This window comes from Tenrec ecaudatus, chromosome 15, assembly GCF_050624435.1.
Source record: "Tenrec ecaudatus isolate mTenEca1 chromosome 15, mTenEca1.hap1, whole genome shotgun sequence".
NCBI classification, from domain to species: domain Eukaryota; kingdom Metazoa; phylum Chordata; class Mammalia; order Afrosoricida; family Tenrecidae; genus Tenrec; species Tenrec ecaudatus.
The window spans coordinates 110,965,894-110,989,861 of record NC_134544.1 but is presented as its reverse complement, the minus strand read 5'-3'; the positions used below and the strand labels follow the sequence as shown (position 1 = coordinate 110,989,861).

General features: G+C 41.9%; 2 protein-coding genes and 3 pseudogenes across 5 annotated transcripts in view; 3 read left to right on the top strand and 2 right to left on the bottom strand.

Moving 5' to 3' along the window:
* Positions 1-9,254, top strand: part of FNDC3A (fibronectin type III domain containing 3A) — a 201,116-nt gene extending 191,862 nt beyond the window's left edge. For all 4 annotated transcript variants that reach the window (XM_075533280.1, XM_075533279.1, XM_075533281.1 and 1 more), the window contains 3 exons: positions 629-795; positions 1,929-2,056; positions 8,752-9,254. In XM_075533280.1, the coding sequence (XP_075389395.1) occupies positions 629-795; positions 1,929-2,056; positions 8,752-9,066 (610 nt within the window). In that variant the 3' untranslated portion in view covers positions 9,067-9,254. The remainder of the gene's footprint in view (positions 1-628; positions 796-1,928; positions 2,057-8,751) is intronic.
* A 3,531-nt stretch (positions 9,255-12,785) lies between these two features.
* On the bottom strand, positions 12,786-14,508 carry LOC142427685 (large ribosomal subunit protein eL43-like). The gene is made up of 2 exons (XM_075532837.1): positions 14,310-14,508; positions 12,786-13,141 (listed from the first exon to the last, which is right to left on the bottom strand). Exons 1-2 carry the CDS (start codon positions 14,506-14,508, stop codon positions 12,855-12,857), a joined length of 486 nt encoding a protein of 161 aa, XP_075388952.1. The 3' UTR covers positions 12,786-12,854.
* Positions 14,509-17,283: 2,775 nt separating this feature from the next.
* On the bottom strand, positions 17,284-18,418 carry LOC142427684 (glutaminyl-peptide cyclotransferase pseudogene; annotated as a pseudogene).
* Positions 18,419-19,351: 933 nt separating this feature from the next.
* LOC142427767 (gamma-aminobutyric acid receptor-associated protein pseudogene) lies at positions 19,352-19,799 on the top strand (annotated as a pseudogene).
* Positions 19,800-22,258: 2,459 nt separating this feature from the next.
* On the top strand, positions 22,259-23,300 carry LOC142427802 (mitochondrial carrier homolog 2 pseudogene; annotated as a pseudogene).
* Positions 23,301-23,968: the final 668 nt, after the last annotated feature.

Sequence of the window (23,968 nt, the reverse complement as noted above, 5' to 3'; positions counted from 1 at the left end):
CATAGCCCAGGTTCATGTATACATATTACTTAAGTTAGAAAGTATTTATAATCAGAATTAAGGGTCAAGTCTGTCATCTATTTTGAAATATATACACATTAAAAAAGTCAGTGGAAACCATAGAGATGTAGCAAAGCTGTTCCAGAAGTCTCAGAAGGAACAGTTACTATAGTTGGACATAAACCTTAGTGGGAAAAAAAAATTTTAATTAATAAATAAATAAAAGAGTGACCCATTTTTAGGAAAGTATCGAATTGGAGGATTTGCTGCCTTTATGGTTTTTATCACCTGAGGTAAAGCGTATAAATTTACTGCCCTGGGCATTAAACTTTAGAGTAACTCATTATTCCTAAAAATGCCCTGAGGGTGTTGGCATGGTGGAAATGCTAACCGCGATGCCAGCAGTTCAAAACCACCAGCCTACGCTACAGAAGAAAGATGAGGTTTTCTTTCTGTAATGATTTAATGTCTCGGGAAGCGGGCAGCTCCCCTCTCTCCTGTATACCTACGATGGGTCAGAACTGACTCCGCAGTAAGTTTGGTTTGGTACTTTTCTAGTGGTTGTGATAACTTTAGTTATAAGAGAGTCTGTTTTTAAGTACCTAGTACAATTTTATCTTTCTTTTAGGTTTATATCCTTGTACAGAGGACCATGTCATACATACAAAGTACAAAGACTCAATGAATCAACATCCTACAAATTCTGTATTCAAGCTTGTAATGAAACTGGAGAAGGTCCCCTCTCCCAAGAATACGTTTTCACTACACCAAAATCTGTCCCAGCTGCCTTGAGAGGTACAGTGTACCATCCACCAGTGAAGTAGGCAAATCTGCCTACTGAGTTGCCTTGAATAATAATAGCTCTTTTATCTGGTACATAATACTTAGGTACTAACGTTTTCTGTTTGTTTAATCTTTTTAACAGGCTAGCTAAAAATGTCAAATTGAATAAACCCCGGTTGACTTTCTGATAGGGTCTCTTGTATTCTTAAGTAAAAAAATCACAGGCTGGTTGCTTAAATGCTTTGAATGCTTGCTTCATAATTCATTTGGATTTCAAGGAAAAGGTCATGGTACCTATTAAATGAAACATAAGTAAATTCTTAGTGACCTTGGATTTTTTTATAAACTCAAGTTTATACACATACACATGTACTTGTATAAACACATATATGATATACATATATTTTAAATTAAGCACAGAAGAGTACATATTTTTAAATGACATGTTGGCAAAGATTGCATTCTCTATTTAGCCAAAATGTCTAAACTTCATTGCATACATTGGTAATGAACACAGATTCTAGTACAGTACTCTGGACCATGTATTTAGATTTATCATCTGTTTGACGGATCTGTGGTTTGCAGAAATGTTCGTGAATAATCTTTCAAGTAATGTTAAGTTTTACTGAGTCCTTTTTCTTTTCCTTCGTATAGTTCAGTCTTTCTTAAGAAAGTGGCATTAATTTTTACTCTCTTAACATCTTCACTCAACTTAAGTGAAGCAGTAACATAGAGCCAGACATTTGAGGGTTCTATTCAACTCATCTAGCCAAGAGATTTCTTAAATTATAAAATGCATGTTCTAGTTACTATACTGTTAGAAGCTCCATAAAAATTACTTCATGAGACAACTTTGGTCTCAGTCCCCAGTTTCACATGGAGTAAAAACCACTGCCTAGAATGCCCAATATATTCATGCCTCTGTAGCTTGAAAACACTGGGTCAAACCTTGACAGCTCTGTCAGTCAATCTCACTGTTGGGGGACTGTAGACTGTGTAGCCTGCTGGCGAGAGGGAACCACTGACATTTTCTGTACAAATGCAAAAATTCATGTTTAGCGTATTTCAAGTTTGTAACTGAGTTTTAAAGATTATTGGCTTTCATTAAAATAGGGCATATTTTGATTAACATTTTTTTCTTGCAGCACCCAAAATAGAGAAAATCAATGATCACGTTTGTGAAATTACATGGGAATGTTTATCACCAATGAAAGGTGATCCAGTTATTTACAGTCTTCAAGTTATGGTTGGAAAAGATTCAGAATTCAAACAGGTATGTGCTAATGTATAATCAATCCTGTGGCCACTTATTTCATACTTCTTTCATCTTCATATTTTTTCTATCTAAGAGTTAGCTGTGTTTACGTTCCCAACTAAGAAACATTCATTCAGTACTTCACCACATTTGGAAGATTAATAATCATACAGTGTGTAAATATTCAGAATCATTTGGGATGAAAGACACTTAAACAGAACATACAGTCATTTGTAAATATTTACTAAATAGCTACTCTGCACCAAGCACTCAGGATACTACCCTGAACAAAAGTCCTTGTCTTACATTCAAGTGGAGAAAGAAATAATTCAAGCAAGAATAAGCAAAGCGATATATAGTGATAAGTGCAATCAAGAAAGAAAACCAAACTGAGGAAGATGACTGGAGTACTGTTTGCGGGGTAGATGATGAGCCTTGAAGTCAGTCAAATGACATTTGAATAGAGAGCCAGCAGATGTGAATATTGGAAGAAAAGTATTCTAAGAAGAGGGAACAATGTTGCAAAGGCCCTGAAACAGAAGCATACTTGGCAAATTTGATAAGCAGGAGGAGGCCAATCTGTCTAGAACAGAGTGTGTACAGAGTTGGTTGTAGCCGAGGTTAGGTAGTTAACGGCATGGGTTCTGGGGTAACACAGATATGTAGGGTATTAGAGACTTTTCTTCCATGTGAAATGCTGAACTAGTAGAGGATGACCAGAGTAGACACATGATCACACACAACAGCATCTTGGCTACCAATGTTGAAACTGGACTACGGAAAAATGAGAACAAGGTCAGCAAGTCAAGGAGAGAGGCTTTTGCAAGAACAGTGGTCATAATTGCAATGTTTTAAATAACAACAACGCTGACCCTACTCATTTGTGTATGACTAGAAGAGATTCATATTTGTAAACTCATCCCAAAGAAAAGTAACCCAAGATAATGCTCAAATTGTAGAGCATTATCATTCATATCACATGCAAGTGAAATTTTGTTAAAGATTATCGAACACACAGCTGCAGCAATACATTGCCAGGGAACTGCCAGAAATTCAGGCTGGATTCAGAAGATGCGGAACAAGGGGTATTGTTGCTGATGTTAGTGAGTCTAGGCTCAAAGCAGAGAATACCAGGAAGGTGTGTTATTTGTGTTTATTGATTGTGCAAAGGCAATTAACTGTGTGGACCATAACAAACGATGGATAGTCTTGAGAAGAGTGAGAATCGCAGAACACCGCATTGTGCCCATGTGGGAGAGGTACATGGGTCAAGAGGCAGTTGTGTAAGTAGAACACGGGCATGCTACCAGATTTTAAATCAAGCAAGATGTATCCTCTCACCATACTTAATTCAGTGTGTATGCTGAGCAGTTCATCAGAGAAGCTGGCTTGCGTGAAGAAGGATGTGGCATCAGGATTGGAGGAAGACTTATTAACAACCATTGATATGCAGATGATGCAACCTACTTTGCTGAGGGTAAGGAGAACTTGAAGCACTTGCTGATGAGGATTAAAGATTGTGTCCTTTAGTGTGGATTACAACTCTGGAAAGAACACTAAAATTCTCACCCCTGGACCCGGACCAGTAGGTAGCATCATGATGACAGAGGTAGATTGAAGTTGTGAGGGATTCTATCTTGCTTGGATCCACAATCAATGATTATGGAAGCAGCATGGGTAAATCTGCTGCATAAGACCTTCCTAAAGTGTTGAAAAGCAATGAATTTACTTTGAGTATGAAGGTACACCTGTCCCAAGCCATGGTGTTTTCAATTGCTTCAAATGCATGTGAAAGTTGGACATTGAATAAGGAAGACCAAAGAAGAATTGATGCATTTGAATTATGGGGCTGGTGAGGAATATTGAAAGTACCATGGCCTACCAAAAGAACAAACAAATCTGTCTTGGAAGAAGTACAGCCAAAATGCTCCATAGAGGCAAGAACAGTGAGACTTCATCTCGTGCACTTTGGACATGGTGTCAGGGAAAGACCCCCATGGAGTTTTAGTGCAGCCAAAAAGAGGCCTTCAACAAGATGGATTGACAATGATGGCTGCATAGATGGACTCCAGCATAAGAACAATTGTGAGGATGGCACATGACCAGACTGACTGACTTTCGTTCTGCTGTGCAGAAGGTCACTATGAGTCAGATCCCACTCAGTGGAACCGAAGCACAAGAGATTCCGCTCTCAGAGAAGACTTATGGAAGGGTCTCTTTCCTGGTCTAGAGATTTCAAGGGTAGCGTCCCGTCAGCCGTAATAAATGAACTGAGTTTTAAAGGATGGATAACATCTAGATAAAAAAGGGAGTTGTCACTGTTGATTACAAATGTTACAAAAAATAAACTTTTATACAGTTTCAAAGCTTAGTTTCTATAAATTCTCCATCTTGTTATCCTGAATTTTATTTTTCTCATAAAAAATCTAACATTCTATCAGCTTTATTGTAGTATTATACTGTTAAAATATTGATAGAATGTTTTCAATGGATATGTAATTTTTATTTTGAGTTTTGTGGTACATGGAAATATAATTTAATAACTAAAATTATTAAGGATCCAAAAGATGCAGATTAAATCTGGCATGAGATTGTTTTTCTGTATTAAGTTATCTGCAAATTGACATGATAATTAGATTTGAAATGTAATTTAGTAGATAAGCAAGTTTCCTTCCAAGGAGGAAGCAAACTTATTATTAAAATAAATATAATCATATTATTACATATTTAAAGGAAATAAGGACCGTGTATCTTAGTGATATATGAATTTTAATAAGTTTATGTCACTACATAAGACAACAGTGCTAATTTTAACTTAACTTAAAAACTAAATTAACCCTATGTACTTTCACTTACTTTGGATTGCAAACATGCTGTAAAATTCAAAATACTGGTTTACTTAACATTTTATTTTACATATGCTTATCTAAATTACTTAAAGTTTGTAAATTTTTACATGTTCCAAGAGTTTATATATGAGAGTTTGATCTTAATTATGAAACAATATTTTATTTGAAATTTAAATGATGCTCGGCACGTATATTTTAAATACTTCAGACTCACTGTCATCGAGTTGATGTGATTATTTTATTAAATCGCCCACACTCACTGTCGTTGAGGTGAGGCAACCTTATGGGACAGGATAAAGCTGCCCCTGTGAGTGTCTGAGGCTAACTCTTTGTGGGAGTGGAAAGTCCCATTTTTCGCCCGCAAAGCCAGTGGGTGGTTTTAAACTGCTGACCTTGGCAGTTGGCAGCCCATGTACAGTCACTACACACTGGCTATGTCCTGTTGAGGTGTTTTCTGTAAATTTTAGCAATTAGTCCCTTGTCCCATGTGTCATTGCCAAAAGTACTTCCCTAGTGTGCAGGTTCTCCTTTTACTCTGTCAGTGAAATCTGATCAATGCAAGTGTCCGACTTGTAGGCAGCCCTAGTCAGTCAGTCTGCTGCTGTTGGTAAGTTTTTGATTATGTTTGATAAAGTGTTTATGCCATGTATTGGGACCTCTAAGTTTGTCCCTAGTTTTTCTTTGATCTTTATAGTTGCAGGTTTCACACAAAGATACTTAATCCATTTTTATGCAAACAGATAAGTTCCAGTTTTTAAGAATGGGAATGTTATTTATAAATGGTATCGGAGTTTCCAGACTAGTTTCCAGTAAAAGACTTAAAATAATATGCCTAAAATTATCCAGGTGATACCTATGATATGGTCCAAATTCAGAAACAAATTGCATTCTTTGCATATTCTCTTCATCTCTCTTTGATTGGCCAGTAGCTTTGCCCAACCTTTCGGTACTTTATTGCTGATTCGTGCCACATTGTGTAAAGCCTCACCTAGACTGGTCACCATTCTTTAAGATAACGTATCGTCTCTGACTCTCACCTCCTCTCTCCGATACACATTGCTACTAGTGTTTCTGTTCATATATGTATGGGTTTGTTCCAAACAAAACATGTTTGAGCATGTCTCTGCCCTCAGTGGGTGGCGGTAGACAAATTTTCTCAGTGACACATTTGCCTTAGTCTCATCCTTAAAAAAAAGGTCAAGGCCAGACAGTGTCTTCGGTGGGGGTCTGCTTCCAGTGGCGACTAGGGGATCTTGAACTTCAGTTCAAGGCAGGGATCATCTTAGGTTATGACAACGGGTTTGGATTCCGAGGGGGTAAATCGACATAGATTTTCATCAAGGACGTAGGACAATCATGGGAGCTTAATTGAAAACCGATTAGAAAAGGCCAGGAATGCTGTGTTAAGGGATGTTTCCATCATGACGGCGTAGCAGCTCATCCTTTAAGGGGAGTAAAGATGGAGCTATGAGGATTTTCTTGGGAATCCTCACCCCGTCCACCCTGCAGCCCCAATCTTTCCCCTTTGGGTTTCTTTTCGTTCCCAAAATGCAAGGAGCCCTGCAAAAGAGCAGGATTTGAGTCCTCCTGGGACGGCAGGACTGCCTTTTGACGTGGTACACACTGAAGAGCGCAGGAGTCTTCTGAGCAGGGCTAGAGGGAAGGAACCAGCATCTTCAAAGCTGCACACACCTTTACGGAGGCTTTGTTGAGCCTTCACATTTTGATAGTTGTGTTTAGTAAAGGTTGCTATGGTTTTGTTGCAATAGCTTTTTATTGACCCTCATACACAGTATAGCTGACCTTAGGAGACATTGAGAGAGAGAGACCCTTAGCTAGGAAGAAATACCAAAAGTTTCTTCTCTTAAATACTCTTAGGATGTTTTTTAAAAATTGTTTCTTGATCAAATTGCCGTCTTAAATTGTGTGTGTGTGTGTGTGTGTGTGTGTGTGTGTGTAACAAGGTGAAATGTATATATATATATACATATATAGATATATAGATATAGATCAAGGTGAAATGAAAATATGTGAGGATCATCGATCCATTTTCAAAGCAAATCAGCCCTACCTAGGAGTCTATATAAGGCAGTACTTGTATCAGAATTCATATGTTGGAAGAACCAGGAAATGAACTCAAACTGATTTGTAAACAATTACATTTAAATCCTCTAAGGGAGAAACCTGAGACTGAAAGTTGGAATGACGTCATTAAGAACATGTCCTTGTCAGCATGGGCACTAGATCCTCCCTTAGGCTTCATGGGGGAGAAAAAGACAGGTTTCAGAGCGATTGCTCAGCCACTGGCTGTTAGGCCCCCCTGAGGGGAATGAAGACCGCGTCTCTCCTGGTGTCTAGTTGTTAGGACAGTGTGACTCCTTAGCCCCTAGTCAACTTCTGACCTCAGATTCTCAAAAGAATGTTTCTCAGTGTGGCCCACAGAGCTGATTTACCTGAATATGTAATATTAGGACCCACAATTCGGGGATTTTTTTAAACATCACACGTGATTCCCATGGACACTAAATGTAAGAACTTAAACAGTAACTTTAAGAATTACAACTCAGATATCCTTCCACCATCGGAAACATCAGATTGAAAACTTGATCTCATCGTTTTACTTCCCAATCCATCCCCTCCAATATTTTCTTATTCACGTTATTTTTTTGGGGGTGGGGGGGTAGGAGGGCTACCAACTATTTTTCAAAAGTAATTTGTAGATTCATAGAAATTGTATCTGGGCCTCGTTAGCCCTCCTCCTTACATACAGTGAGAGCCACTGTTCTACACTCGTACCTCACACAGCCTAACGATTACCACTGCCATCCAGTTGACTCTGATCATGGAAACCCTTGAAGGGTTTCTGAGACTGCAAATCGTGATGGGAACAGACAGCCTCATTGTGCTCCAAAGCAGCTGGTAGGTTTGACTGCCGACCTTAAAACCAGCCACCCGCAGTCTCAGGAGGATCCCTTAGCCTCATGATTCTGACTGTCGTCCTATCAGTCCGACTCCTACAAATCCTACAGGACGAGGTAGGACTGATCCTTTGGCTGAGGATGTGCTTCTCATTCATTCATTGTTTAATCCAACATATATTACCACTTGTACAAAAATTTTAACTTTCATGCAAACATGTCATAGAGAGCAAGATGAGAGAGGCACTACCTGAATTTTTTATAAATCATCTTATTGGGAGTTCATACAATTCTTATTACAATCCATACATACATCCATTGTGTCAAGCACATTTGTGCATTTGTTGCCATCATCATTCTCAAAACATTTGCTTTCTACTTGAGCCCATGATATCAGCTCGTTTTCCCCCTCCCTCCCTTCTCCCTCATGAACCCTTGATAATTTGTAATTTGTATTATTTTGTCATGTCTTACCATTATCCAACGTCTTCATAGACTTTTCTGTTGTCCATCCCCCAGGGAGGAGGTGACATGTAAATCCTTGTAATCGATTCCCTCTTTCCACCCCACCCTCCCTCCACCCTCCCGGTATCACCACTCAGCACTGGCCCCGAAGGGATCATCCACCCTGGATTCCCTGTGTTTCCAGTTCCTATCTGTACCAGTGCACATCCTCTGGTCTAGCCAGATTTGTATAACCACCTGATGTTTTACAGACTGCCCTCACAGAGGTTTGGCTCCTTTGGGACACTTCCTCACCTATCCTGAAGCTCTGGGAGGGCAGATGTCACATCATCCCATTTCTAATTTCTCCTGCTGTACTCAGCAAACAGATAAAAAGTTCAGTGGATAGCTATTTTTAAATGTTGCTTAAAAGACAAAAATCCTTGATTTTAGTTGTCAGAATAATTCTGAGCAAGCCAGTTTGACACAACTCTTTCTGCAGATGTACAAAGGTCCCGACTCTTCGTTCCGGTATTCAAGCCTTCAGCTGAACTGTGAGTACCGCTTCCGTGTGTGCGCCATCCGCCAGTGCCAAGACCCTGTGGGACAGCAGGACCTCACGGGTCCCTACAGTACCACAGTGCTCTTCATCTCCCAGAAGACGGCCGCGCTGGCCAGCACCCACAGAGACGCTGTGGAAGGCACGAGGTGCCGGCGGGCCCTCAGCGACGAGCAGTGCGCCGCCATCATCCTTGTGCTCTTTGCTTTCTTCTCCGTTCTGATTGCCTTTGTCATTCAGTACTTCGTAATCAAGTGAAAACACAGCTTTCTTTTTAAATTTTGTATTGCATTTCATTTTGTCATGTACTTAAAGTGATTTCTGTATTGCTTTTAGAAGCAGTGGCATTAAGCACCGGCATTCAGACTATAGCACATCATTTACAATGCTTGTATTACTAGGGAAAGGCTGGCACTTTTTTAGAATGCAGGCCACAAAAAAGAAAATTTAAGTGGGGGAGGTTGTTTAGGGCTTTTTTTTTTCTTTTTTTTTCTTTTTTTTGATATGCTTCTTGTAGAACAAACTTTCAAAGAGGCAACATTACATAGTTGATATTTTGCCCAATCAGCATGAGTGGAACAATGATAAACCTGATGTCTTTATTACAAAGTAAAAAATTCAGAATTAATAAAATTTAATATGCTGTGCAAAAACATTAAGGTCTGATGCTGTGAAAGCAATCTAGTGCTATATTTCTACCTCCTCATTTGTCTTAATTATTTGGTAAATGGAGATTATGATAAATAATTAGAGGGGCTAAGCAAACAAAATTGGATGAAAAATATGCGTGAATAAAGAAGCTTCTTGTTTGACAGAGTTCTTCATTACAAGATTATATTCATAAATTCGAAGAAGAGTCACTTAAAGAAAGCACAGGCAGTTGATTTAACATAAAAATATTTTAATGTTTACTATTAAAGTTTCTCTTAAGGTCATGAAAACTTAGAAGAGAGGGCTTTATGGATAGTCTTTTAAAAGTAATAATTAAAGTAATTTTCTAATTTCAAACCTATTTCATTTGGATTCTGTTTGTGGTACTTTGATCTATACACGTGTGTATAAGGGTATACACATACGGCATATGTAATAACAATTGTATATGCCAAGAGTGTATATATAAAAAGAGAAGAGAGAGTGTGAGTGTGTGTGAGAGAGAGGAGTGTGTGTGTATGTGTGATGCATACCACACACAGACATTCCATCTGTCTGCTATGGGTTAATTTTGAAGAACTTCCATAAATGTTGCTGCTTCTCCCATAACTACTGCCGTCACCATCAGAATTCATAATCAAACCTAGCCATTGTGTTTGGGCCACCAAATCGGAAGACAAGACTAATGTGCACCAGTAAACGTCAGGAAAGCGAATGTCTCGTAGAATGCGTCCGTTGCATGTGGTTAGTGTTGCATTAGAGCACTGTGAAGTGGCTTGATTCATCAGTGTTTTGTGAGCTTGCATTTGTGGGTTACCGGATGATCCAGTTGAGTTTGTCAAGTACCACATTGTTCATCTTGTGTAGATGTTAATGACTGTCAGTAATTACACGCTCTGTAATGAAATCATCTAAAATTGTTGTTTTGTCGCATCTTATCTGTAAAACACTTGTAACTAGCTATTTTAATTTATTATTTGAATTTTTAAATAGTGAATCACTAAATTTTAGTTGCTGAGGTTAGCATTTTAGTGATTACTGAGCACTTCTGTTGGTCTTCAAAAAAGAAATGTATGTTTTGTGCTTTGAAGCTCTCTGAAGAATTAATCTTGTATTAGAATGGGCATGTATTATAATTGTTGTACGTCAAATACTCTATGCTGTTAAAAAACATTAATCTGTGTTCAAAAAAGAAATGGATATACTTGGCCTTTCCAAGTGGTAAGAATGATCTGTCGCTATAAAATACTGTATGTTTACATTTTATTTAAAATTAATCTCTTATGTGTAAGCAGAAAACCTTCCCACAAAACAACCGTGATTGTGATTATTTTCTAGAAACTTCTTAAACGTGCCACATTTGGCAGAAAAAATGAGTTTGAGTGTAATCGCCCAGAGATTTCTATATAGTTGAATGTTGAAAATGGTTAAATGTGCCACTGTGGCTAGTTTATAGTGGCTTATGTTTTTTCATAGTAAATTCAAATGAACACCTATTTTTGATAGTAATTGTCATTTAATAGTGTATTTGCCATTTGAACCTCACTGCAAAATTAGTGCAGAGGAGTAAACAATTTCTAATGTATTCTTGATTTTACCTCATATACTATACATTCCAAAAACTCTAAACTTTTTAAAGATTATAGATACACTACCAAACATATCACCTTAAAATTGTATAAGGTTGGAAAAAAATTGTATAAGGTTGAACTTCATACAATGAAAAAATGTAATCTCACAAAATGCATAAACTGTGTAGCAAAACTATCTTTAAATCCATGGAAAATAAAAGTATCATTTTTGAGACGTGTTTATTGTATTCATATACATTATTTGCTTCCTTCTCCAGAAAGTGAAATGTTAAGGTGTCGCATGCACTGGTTTGAGACTGTTTGTCCAGCAACCCTTAAACAGTCACCATATGAGGACCCGCCCGTGCGTCATAGGAAATGTGCTCAAGTGGATTAAGTAGCTAATACTAGAAGTAGTTCATCCTAGTGATTGGTTGTGCTTCACTAAATGTATTTGTAACTTTCCATGTACTTTTTTTTTTTAAAGGCCTGAAGTAAACCTTCCAATCTCTCCTACATTTCCTTCTATCTTCTTGCTCTGCCTCCAGAGGCCCAGAACTTCCCTTTTCCTGGGACACTGCCTGTCCAGGTTTGCCTTCCATCCGTTGGAATGTTCAGCATGCTCTCACTCATTCTGTTCCGTTTACTGTTCAAATGTCCATTACGTTGTTTAGAATCTAACCCTACTGCAGATATCCCAATGAAGCTTAAAATTAGACGGGGGTCGGGGAGGAGATGGAAGGAGGCAGAGACTTTGGATTTAGAAACATCGCCCCAAAGAGGCAACAAGGTTTAGCCTTGAGAAGGATCACTGTGTGTGTCATCTTTGGTTCTCCCAGTAGTTGGAAATAGACGTTGTGTTTGAAAGTTCCATGTTTGCGAATACCCCGTTTTTCTCCCATAGGAACATTGTTTCTGCAGAAGGGTCCTATGCGAATTGTGACTCAGCAGCTGCCAAGGAATGGTCCCTAAAACTGAAAGCAAGCAGTCATCCGGAAACCTAACTATCCACTCGCTGCACAGTGATGATAGCGCTTCGTTTTAACATGGTGTTTAAATGTCAGAGTATTCTACCTGGTGATTCAGTCAGCATTTTCTCCAGGAAGCTTTTAGGGAGTAAAAAGAGAAACGTTGAGAAAAGAACCAAAATGTTAATAGTTGTGATGATCAAATCTGCACTGTCCTGAGTGGTGCCTTCAAATACAGTAGCTTTTAGTTTCATGGAAAGGATGACTTCGTCGCTTCTGCTTGCTCGGGGAGATTTTCAAGAGAAAGATGTCTCCATGTAGGACAGGTTTTCAAGTCAATCCACTCGAGTCATTATGGCTCGCAGTTCTTGACCACTTGCAAGCTGAACACTTTGTTCTGTGTTTTACATTACATTCAAAGGGGCTGTAAAAGGGTCCTGGGAAAATATCTTTGATACCATGTTTTCACAACACTTTGAAGGCCATTTGTATCATTTCTTTTTCTTTTTTATTGATCTATAGCTAACATCATACAATTCAGTGACTCACTCAAAAGGGTTTGTACAGTTTTAAAAATCAAATTTATAGCTTTATTTCCCCTTTTACACATTGATACTGATTCCCACTTTTCCCATCCCACTCCCTCCATGTCCCCAGTTAATCATCAATTTCATTATTTCACTCCCTATACAGATAAGTCTAGAAAATGAGGGCATCTTCTCAATTGTTCTAATCACTTTAGAGTTGCCCAGGAAAGGCAAGCATACGAGGGGGTACCAAAAAAAAGTTTTCTTTTTTTTTTTACATAAATTAACCCATTTATTACAGGCCAGAGAGGTTTCAGATAGTGGAGCTTCTACTGGTCTTTCAATTCCTTCAGTCTTCTGATGGCAGACTTTACTGTGACAGCAGAGGTGGTATTGTAGGTCCAGGCTCCCCCAGCTACTGTCTTCATGCAGGAACCACAGTGCCAGATGCCCACGGCGCGTCTCTTCATCTTGGTTTTGCCGCAGAAGGAGCAAGTGTACTTGGCATGTTGGCTGATTTCAATTTTCTTCACCATTTTCCTGAGGGAGGTGCCGTAACGGGTCCCATATTTGCCCACGATCCCGACCTTGGTGCGTTTGGCCGTCTTGCCGCAAACTAGTCCCGAGCCAGAGAGCAAAAGTTTTCTTTTTCAAAGCTATGTATTTAAATTTTTCTACAAATCAACCTTATCACCTTCAAAGTACTCTCCACTACACTTAATACATTTGTCAAATCTGATTCCATTATTGAAAACATTTTTCAAACTTAACTATTTGGATGGCTCACAGCGCCTCCATGGGTTTTTTTCTTCACCTCTTCTACGTGGTCAAATCATTGTCTTTTCATGTCCTTCATTTGCAGAAACAAATAGAAGTCGCACTGAGGGAGGTCAAGTCAGTAAAGTATGTGGGGCTTGAAAGGCATGTTTTTTTGCCCAGAACTGCCACACCAAGATGACTGCATGAGCAGGTACGTTGTGGTGGCAAAACCAGCCCCCTGTCTGCCCCAAACCAGGCCTTTTTTTGTTGCACGCCGTTATTCGATCTTTTCAGAACCTCCAAGTAGAAAGCTTGATTAACAGTCTGACCTGGTAGAGAGAACTCCATATGCACAATCCCCCATCACGTTAAAAAAAAAATGAGCGTCATCTTGATCTTTGATTTCACCTGACCAGCATTTTAGGGGCGAGGTGGCACTGGCTTGATTGATGTTTGCTTTCATGGTCATAAGAATAGCACCATGTCTCATCACCAGTAATGACCTTGGAGAAAAAAATCTGGATCACAGGAGCTGTTCTTTCAAAGCACGGCATGTTTCCACTCCATAGCTCTTTTTCCTGGTAAGTCAGGACCCAAGGCACAGATTTCGCAATCATTCTTCTCATCTTCCATTAAAATTCACGGAACCGAGTGCCAAGATGGTCCAGATAACTTCCCCGTCTCTTCAATGGTCTGTTGTTGATCTTTGAGCAAAAGTGGGTGGATTTTGTCAACATTTTGTCTATTTAGGAAGTTGACATGTCCAGAAAGAGGCTTGTCATCAGTCAACATTTCACCTTTTTTGGAACGAGAAAACTACTCACACTTGAGTTTTTCCCATAGCGCTGTCCTTGTTGTCAACATCACCACAGTCTCTGCGGCATTTTTCCCCGAGCAGGAATCAAAATTTCACAGCTACATACTCTCCCCTTAACTTGACCATCATAAATGTGGTTCAAGTGAAACTGCTTTTATGAAAGGTGCTCAGTGCTTGCGAGGGAAAAATACACCTACAAGAGTTCTACCATGCCCAGTGCAATTGCACTTCTGATGGGTGTACCCCCTCATGTATTTGTCAAAGGTCATGTGGTTACTGAAGAAGCTGGAATATGACCCCAAGCGTAGTGCCACCACTTTGACCCCTGTCCCCCAAATGTCCAAAATGGACATGCCCTTTAATATTGCTTCTATGACAGCAGTGAGTACTTCATTTAGGCCAGGCATTGCGAGAAGCACTTCCCCCAGATCCCAAACAACCCACAGTCCTCTGAACAGGCATCTGTTAGAACATATCGGGAAGGCTTAGCAGACTGCATGAAAAGCTGTGGCCGTCTTTCCTCCTGGGCTTCACCCTTTGCTGGTCTGACTCCCATTCTAAGCCTACACGCAACTCATCTACAAAGACTTGTTCATCTGAGGATGAAAATAGCTTGATTGCTTCCATCACTGCCCAGGTGCCTATTTGTTGTACTCTGGTGGCGTGTGGGTGGCTGTACTGCTAAAAGCTGTGCCACCAGTATTTGAAATACCAACAGGTCACCCATGATGGATGATGGGTTTCAGTGAAGCTTCCAAGATCTGAATCATACTTGCATTAGAACAAATCAGTTCTTACAGCGTGAGCACTGAGCCCTGGTGGCATAGTGGGTTATGCTTTGAACTGCTAACCACCAGCCACTCCAAGGGAGAAGGGCAGCTTCCTACTCCTTCAAAGATCGAGAGTTTCAGAAACCTACGGGGGCAGTTCTACTCTATCCGGTGGGGTTGTTATAAGTCAGAATGGACTCAATGGCAGTTTGTGTCGTATAATCACATTTGTTTTTTAATTTTATTGGGGGCTCTTACAACTCATCACAATGCATACATGCATCCATTGTGTCAAGCACATTTGTACATATGTTGCCATCTTTTTTTTTTTTCATTTAAAAAAATCATTTTATTGGTGGGGTCGTACAACTCTTATCACACATCCATGTGGCAAGCACATTTGTACACTTGTTGCCCTCATCCTCAAAGCATTCGCTTTCCACTTGAGCCCTTGGTATCAGCTCCTCATCTTTTTTTTTTAAACATTTTATTAGGGGCTCCCACAACTCTTATCACAATCCATACATATACATACATCAATTGTATAAAGCACATCTGTACATTCTTTGCCCTAATCATTTTCTTTTTTTTTTACATTTTATTAGGGGCTCATACAACCCTTATTACAATCCATACATATACATACATCAATTGTATAAAGCACATCTGTACATTCTTTGCCCTAATCATTTTCAAAGCATTTGCTCTCCACTGAAGCCCTTTGAATCAGGTTCTCTTTTTTTCCCCCTCCCTCCCTGCTCCCCCCTCCCTCATGAGCCCTTGATAATCCACAGATTGTTATTTTGTCATATCTTGCCCTATCCGGAGCCTTCCTTCCCCCCCTTCTCTGCCGTCCATCTCCCAGGGAGGAGGTCACATGTGGATCCTTGTAATCAGTTTCCCCTTTCCAACCCACTCATCCTCCACTCTCCCAGCATCGCCCCTCACACCCTTGGTCCTGAAGGTATCATCCACCCTGGATTCCCTGTGCCTCCAGCCCCCATATGCACCAGTGTACAACCTCTGCCCTATCCAAACCTGCAAGGTAGAATTCGGATCATAGTAGTTGGGGGGAGGAAGCATCCAGGATCTGGGGGAAAGCTGTGTTCTTCATCGGTACTACCTCGCACCCTGACTGACCCATCTCCTCTCCTAAACCCCTCTATGAGGGGATCTCCAGTGGCCGACACTTGGGCCTTGGGTCTCCACTCTGCAATTCCCCCTTCATTCAATATGATATATATATGTATTTATATATTTATATATACATACACAATATATACATATATATTTTTTTTGCATTTTGCTGAGTAAAATGTATCAGTCACACAAGGATAAATTGATAAGTAAGATATTTCATGGAAATCAAGTATATAAAAAGAAAATATTTAGAGAAAAAGTTTATTAATCTAGTGGATAGTCATGCTGTGAAAAAACCTGGGTCAAAATTACCATAGAGGATGCAGGGAGTACACATAATTTAGTATATTCCAGATTATACAGTTTCTAACAATACAATTTAAATTTGTTCTTAATCAATTAGGGCGCTTACATTTAACAGTCCATGCATCCATTATATTAAGCGGATATGTACAGATACTGCCATCCACAATTTCAAAACATTATCTTCTTGAGTCCCTTGACATCACTTCCTATTTTTTTCCCTCCCTCCCTCCCTCCGCAGCCCTGCCACCCTCGTGAACTCTTAATATATCATGTATTGTTGTTTACACTTCTCTTCCATGGCCCCTTCTGTCCCTTCACCTATAATCTGGTATTCATCCCCCTCAAGGGGAGTTATTTCACCATCATTGCTAGCAGTAACACACACACATACCCTTCCCTGCTCCTATCCTCCTGAAGTTGTTACTCCCATTACTGTTTCTGAGGGGTTCGTCTATCCTGGGTTCCATAAATTGAAAGCTCTGTGTTTGTGAGGTAAGACTGAGATCATAATAGTGGGGGGAGGAAGGATTAACGACCCAGTGAAGTGGTGTATAGTCAGTGCTGTACTGCCCCCTGGATGTTTCTGTTCCATATGGTCCCTTTGCTGGAATGTCCAATTATCCCCAGGAGGGTCCTGGATCTCTACCTCAATCCCCTTCACCTTTATTTTTGAAATTCTGATATCTGTTCCCATCAACACCTCATGATCACACAGGCTGCTTCCATGTGGGCTTTGTTGCTTTCCTGCTAGATGGCCACTTGTTTGGCTTCAAGCCTTTGTGACTCCAGACACTATACCTTTTTTCTATAATTCTAGGATTTATTAAGTAAACACTCAAAGATGCATAAAGATCAAGTGTATAGGACCGTTTCCCGCACAGCATTAACTGGGATCACATTGTTGTAAATGGTACTTGATTTTCAAACACAGGATTAGAAGTGATTGCCATAAACAAAACCACCCTCTTAGAAATGGCGATATTCTAACACAAAGACTTGTAGGACTTTGCTCAGCTTCTCAATGGTTGGCACATCCAAATTTTTTTCATTGTCCTCCATAGTGTGCTAGACTCAGGGAAAGGAGACAGCAGCAGATGCAGAATTGGAATTCTTTTTCTTAAAAACGGAGTGTGGTCACCTTGAACCGCAACAATGCAATCGAAACTACTCTGGAAATACTGCCTCTCCCAAGAGGTATCCCTAAGCAAATCCAGTTCATGAAGCTCGTGTTCAATTGCTTGAAGTCCATTGAACCCTCTGGAAGTATGCTGGAAATAATTAGATGTTGGGTTTGCACTTCCAATTCTGTCCAATAGCATCAGTAAACCCATGCCTTGCAGTTGCGTAGTGCCTGGGGCTCCAGGTGGGTGTAGGCTGGACGCCATCTTGGAAGCTGAGTGCCGAGACCCATAGAGAGAATCTCTAGGAGACCAGTGAAGGAAAGCTGCTCCATCAAGGGAAACCAGCTGAAGTGAGAGAACGGGCTTGGAGTCAAACATTCTTCAGGGACAGGAGAGAGATTTGTCCAGGGCTCAAGCAAGCTGCAGTGTCATCGCACACAGCTTGGCTGAATCGGGGACCCCCACAAACACCCTGTTGTCCCAGTGGGCAAAATATGTGGAGTCAGAGTGGCAGGGGAGGACCAAGTGTTTAGCAGTGGGGTTAAGGGTGTTGATGATACTTAAGAATGACCGGTACCCATAGGGTGTCTGATGTAATAAGGTGTTTCCAAGATGAAGTCAGCTTGAAGTCTCTGGGGTCGATTCATGGTGTGCTGGTGGGCAGCATAGCTTCCCGGGGATCCTGGGTACCGCTCTATCAGCAGGGGCCGAAGGTCATTTCACCACATTTCCTTAATATCAGTGCCTTCTGCAACTTGCTGGGGAGCTGATGAATTAAAAGTGGCTTGTTGGTGATCATTTTTAAGAGCTGAAGGGGTGAGCTGAGGGTATTTGGAGAATGTGAGAGCCAGGACCCCGGTTTCCTGGATGGCCTGAGAAGTGCAGCTTGCAGCATTGCCCCAAAGTGGTTCTCATCCCTGTAGGTTTTCTTAAGATGAGATGCCAAGATGTGTCTACCTGAGCAATAAAAATAACCTCATGCTATTTTTAATCTGCTTTCTAATATAGGAACCCCCACTTCTCTCTTCGTCTGTCTTACTCTCTGTGGTGGTTTGTGTGATGCTGTCACGTTGGAAGTTGTCACTGGTATTCCGAATACCGGCAGGGTCACCCAAAGTGCACAGATTTCAGTAGAGCTTCCAGACTAAGAACAGACCAGGAAGAATCAGCTGTCCACTTCAGAAGAATGAACTGCTGCAAAACCTTAAGGATGGCACCAAAGCATTGCCAGGTGTTGAACTAATGAAAGCAGGTGAGGCCCTGGGGTCAGAAGGCACTCCAAATACGACTGAGGAAGAGCTGCTTTCCCACATGGAAGATGCACACCAGCCAGTGTGATCACGAGGTGTCGAAGGAATCAGGTATCAGGCATCATCAGAACAAGAAATCTTAACCATAGTGAATGAGGGGGGGGGAGTGCCGAGTGGAGACCCAAAGCCCATTTGTAGGCCACTGGACATCCCCTTACAGAAGGGTTTCGGGGAGAAAATGAGGCAGTCAGGGCGCAATGTAGCAACGATGAAACATACAACTTTCCTCTAATTCCTAAATGCTTCCCCCTACCCCATCCCACCCCCTGCACTATCATGATCCCAATTCTACCTTGCAAGTCTGGCTAGACCAGAGGATGTACACTGGTACAGATAGGAACTGGAAACACGGAATCCTGGACAGATGATCCCTTCAGGACCAGGGGTGTGAGGGGCGATACTGGGAGAGTAGAGGGTGAGTGGGCTGGAAAGGGGGAACTGAATACAAGGATCTACATGTGACCTCCTCCCTGGGGGATGTTGGACAGGGCAAGATATGACAAAATAATAATTTAGGCGAGTCGTCGCCGCCGCCCCCTGCCCCGCCCCCCCCCCCCCCCCCCCCCCCGGTTCCCTCAGCCCCACCCGGTCCAGGCCGGTTCCCGGGAGGATGAAGTTCGTGTATAAAGAGGAGCATCCGTTCGAGAAGCGCCTCTCTGAGGGTGAGAAGATCCGAAAAAAAATACCCAGACCGAGTCCCGGTGATAGTAGAAAAGGCGCCCAAAACTCGGATAGGTGATCTGGACAAAAAAAAAACAAACCTGGTACCGTCTGATCTCACAGTTGGCCAATTCTGCTTCTTGATCCGGAAGCGAATTCATCTCCAAGCTGAAGATGCCTTGTTTTTCTTTGTCAACAATGTCATTCCGCCCACCAGTGCCACAGTGGGTCAGCTATACCAGGAACATCACGAAGACTTCTTTCTATACATTGCCTACAGTGACGAAAGTGTCTACGGTCTGTGAAGCTGCTGCCCTGGAGCTGGGGTGTTCCATTCTGCAAAGAGAAAGGTGGCCCCCCTTTCTTGACCCGTCCCTCCTTCAGGCTCAAATACCACCTCCCTTCTGCAGGACCTGCACTACTTACTGTCTGCGGCTTTCTCCCCAGCCCTTCCTAGCAGGCGCAGGAATGGTGGAAATGGCCCCTAGTAGCACTCCTTTTCTTTCTTCCTCTGCGCCTTTCTCTGCCACCTCTCCCACTCCACTTCAGACTTCTTGGTTGTCAGTCTTACATCCAGTGATTGTTTTCGGTTTCTGTACCCTTTCTAACTACCCAAGGGGCCCAGCACCCCAACATTGCCTTTCATTGCCTTCTCTTTGGAGGGTAGATGGAAGGAACTAAAATTGTATGGGGGAAATAGGCACATCAATAAAGAGGAAACCACCCAAAATAATAATAATTTATAAATTATCAAGGATTCTTGAGGGAGGGGCAGTAGGGAGGGAGAGGAAAAAAAGAGGACCTGATGCCAGGGGCTTAAGTGGAGAGCAAATGTTTTGAGAATGATGAGGGCAATGAATGTACAAAATGTGCTATATGCAATTGATGTATGTATGGATTGTGATAAGAGTTGTATAAGGCCCTAATAAAACGATTTTTTAAAAAGCGCTGCTATCTCAAAATACTCCATAATGACGTGAGGGAGGGAAAGCCTGTGGAAATAAAGTCTTTGGGACCTTCGTTTGCTGATGGAGCATGACCCAAAATCATCAGAACGTGCAATGTGCAAAGTATGACTCTAGGAAATTTGCAAGTAAAATTTTGCTGAAGCTCATCCGCAACAGTTACAGCAGCACATTGGCAGGGAGTTGGCGGATTCAGAAGAGGATGTGGAGCAAGGGATGTCATTACTGATGTCAGATGGATCTTGATCAAAAGCAGAGAAGACCAGAAAGATGTTTATTGTGTTTCATTGACTAAGCCAAGGCATTCAAATGTGTGAATCAAAACTAACTATGGATGACCTTGAGAAGAATGGGAATTCCAAAACACCTCACTGTGCTCGGGTATATGTACTTGATCAAGTAGCAGTTATGTGAACAAATGAGGGAATGCTCATGGTTTAAAATCAGGAGACGTGTGCATCAGAGTGGTAGCTGATCCCCATACTTATTCAATCTGTATGCCGAGCAAATCATCAGAGAAGCTGGCTTGTATGAAGAAGAGTGTGGCATCAGGATTGGAGGAAGACTCATTAACTCGCAATATGCTTAGCGACCTTGCTTGTTTCAACAACCTTGCTTGTTGAAAATGAGGGAAACTTGCACTTGCTGATGAAGATCAAAGCTTGCAGCCTTTAATATAGATTACAGCTCAATGTAAAGCAACCCAAAATCCTCACAATTGGACCAATTAGGTAGCATTATGATAAATGCGCTGAAGTTGTCAAGGATTTTGTCCTGCTTGGACCCAGAGTCGAGGCTCGTGGAAGCAGCCGTTAAGAGCTCAAATGAGGCATTGCATTGGGTGAATCTGCTGCACCTCATTAGAGTGTTGGAAACAAAGATGTTACTTTGAGAACTAAGGTGTACCTGACCCAAGTCATGATATTTGCTATTGCCTCATGTGCAGGTGAACGCTAGACCTGGAATAAGGCAAAACGAGGAAGAATCAGTGCATTTGAATTATGGGGCTGGAGAAGAATATTGAAAGTACCATGGACTCCCAAAAGGGCAAACAAATCTCCCTTGGAAGAAGGACAGCCAGATGCTCATTAGAGTCAAGGATGGCGAGACTTCATCTCACATGCTTTGGACATGTTTCAGGGGAAAACAATCCCTGGAGAAGGGCATCCTTCTTAGTAAACAAAAAACTCAAAGACACTGCCATCTAGTCAATGCCAACTGATAGCAACCCTATAGGACAGGGTAGAACTGCCTTTGTGTGTTTCAGAGACTCAACTATTTACGGGATAGACAGCCCCATCTTTCTCCTGCAGGGCTTTTGAACTACTGACCTGGCAGTTAACAGCCCAACTCCTAACCACTACACCACCAGGGTTCCTTAGTGAAGTCGAAGGACAGCAAAGAGGAAGGCCCGTGACAAGATGGATCGACACACTGGGTGCAACAATGGACTCACACCTCAGAACAATTGTGAGGCTGGGGCAGGGCCAGGCGGCACTTCATTCTCTTGTACACAGCCTCACCATGAGTCAGACCAACTCGGCAGCTCACAACGGCAACCATCGAGGAGACCATAGATGAGTTCCTGAACATGGAGTCTGAAAACCAGCGAGCCAATACAGAAACTGGTAAAGATTACAGACAGATCACAGAAAAAGAAATACAAAGAAACATAGCAAGATGTTCACTCACGTGCAAGCAATGCAATGGTGACATTTAACTGTACAGCCCGAGGAGGGCAAACTATGTGCTGCAAATACCGTTCCATCTCGCAACTCCACATACAAGAACTTATCCTACAGATGCAGCAGAAGACTGGAAGATTTTTAACAACACGTATTTTTAAAATATTCACTTTAGTAGAAAACATGACATTGTGGTCCGTCCCTGGGTGCCATCATGGCGGACGCGGCCAGTCAGGTGCTCCTGGGCTCCGGTCTCACCATCCTGTCCCAGCTGCTCATGTACGTGAAGGTGCTCATCCAGGTGGGATATGAGCCTCTTCCTCCAACAATAGGACGCAATATTTTGGGGCGGCAAGTATGTTAGCTTCCTGGTCTCTTTTGTTATGCTCAGCACATCGCCAGCATCGATGGGAAGCGTGGGCTGTTCACAGGCCTCACCCCCAGACTGTGCTCTGGGGTCCTGGGAACTGTGGTCCACGGCAAAGTGTTGCAGCATTACCAGGACTGTGAGAAGCCTGAGGAAATAAATTCTGGCAATGTCCAGAAAGATGCCTCGTCTTCCTTTGATCGAGTTATTAAGGAGACAACATGAGAGATGATGGCTCGTTCTGCGGCTACCCTCATCACACATCCCTTCCACGTGATCACGCTGAGGTCAATGGTACACTTCATTGGCAGAGAATCCAAATACTGTGGACTTGGCGACTCCATAATGACCATCTATCGAGAAGAGGGCATCCTAGGTTTTTTTGCGGGTCTTATTCCTCGCCTCCTTGGTGACATCATTTCTTTGTGGCTCTGTAACTCACTGGCCTACCTCGTCAATACCTATGCACTGGACAGTGGGGTTTCCACCATGAGTGAAATGAAGAGTTATTCCCAGGCTGTCACGGGCTTTTTTGCCAGTATGCTGACCTATCCTTTCGTGCTTGTCTCTAACCTGATGGCTGTCAACAACTGTGGGCTTGCTGGTGGATGCCCTCCCTACTCCCCAATATTCACTTCTTGGATAGATTGTTGGTGCATGCTACAGAAAGAGGGAAATATGAGCCGAGGAAATAGCTTGTTCTTCCGGAAGGTCCCCTTTGGGAAGACTTACTGTTGTGACCTGAGAATGTTAATTTGAAGATGTGGGCAGGGACAGTGACATTTCTGTAGTCCCAGATGCACAGAATTATGGGAGAGAATGCTGATTTCGACACAGTGTGGCGCGCTTTTGTAATAATCATTTAATCTTGGGAAAAACAAAACAAAACATGACATTGTAAATAGGAATTCCATTCATGCCTTAGATCAAAATAGAATGACACCACAATCACATGCAAAGGCTCATGATGAAATGCTGGTACGAAATGCTTCATTAATGAGATAGGAGCCGGTTTCTGAAAGGTCTTTCCAGAAGGAAAGAGAGCTTCAAATAGGCAGGCTCAGAGCAGGCGGCAGGCAGCATGGAGTCCACAAAGGCTGACTTGGGAGAGGAAGCGGAAGTGGCACACTAGACTCAACCTTTGAATAAGGCCTGAAGGTCTAACTGGAGAAAAGGGCCTATTCTCTGATGTGGGAATTTCAGCCACACCACCCTGTCTCTGGCTAAACATTAACACTGAAATGGAGATGGTAGCTGCTTCCCCAGGAGCCTCCCTCCCACCTTTTAATTAAGTGTGGACTGAAAGAGGAGCCATTGAGACCTTTTACACAAAAACCCAGGGTTCTGGAGAGGCTGGGGTGGGGGTGGGGTGAGGAAACAGGTTCTGCTGAGGGAGAGGGGAGGGTTTTGACATGTCTGGGCCCACTGTTAATCTGGGCTCCTCTACAAAGGCCTTCTCCACCCAAATCCTCCCCCAAGGAGTCCTCCCACTTCACAGAAAGTTCAGCTGTGAGAACAGAAAAATCAACTGGAGTTGGGGGAG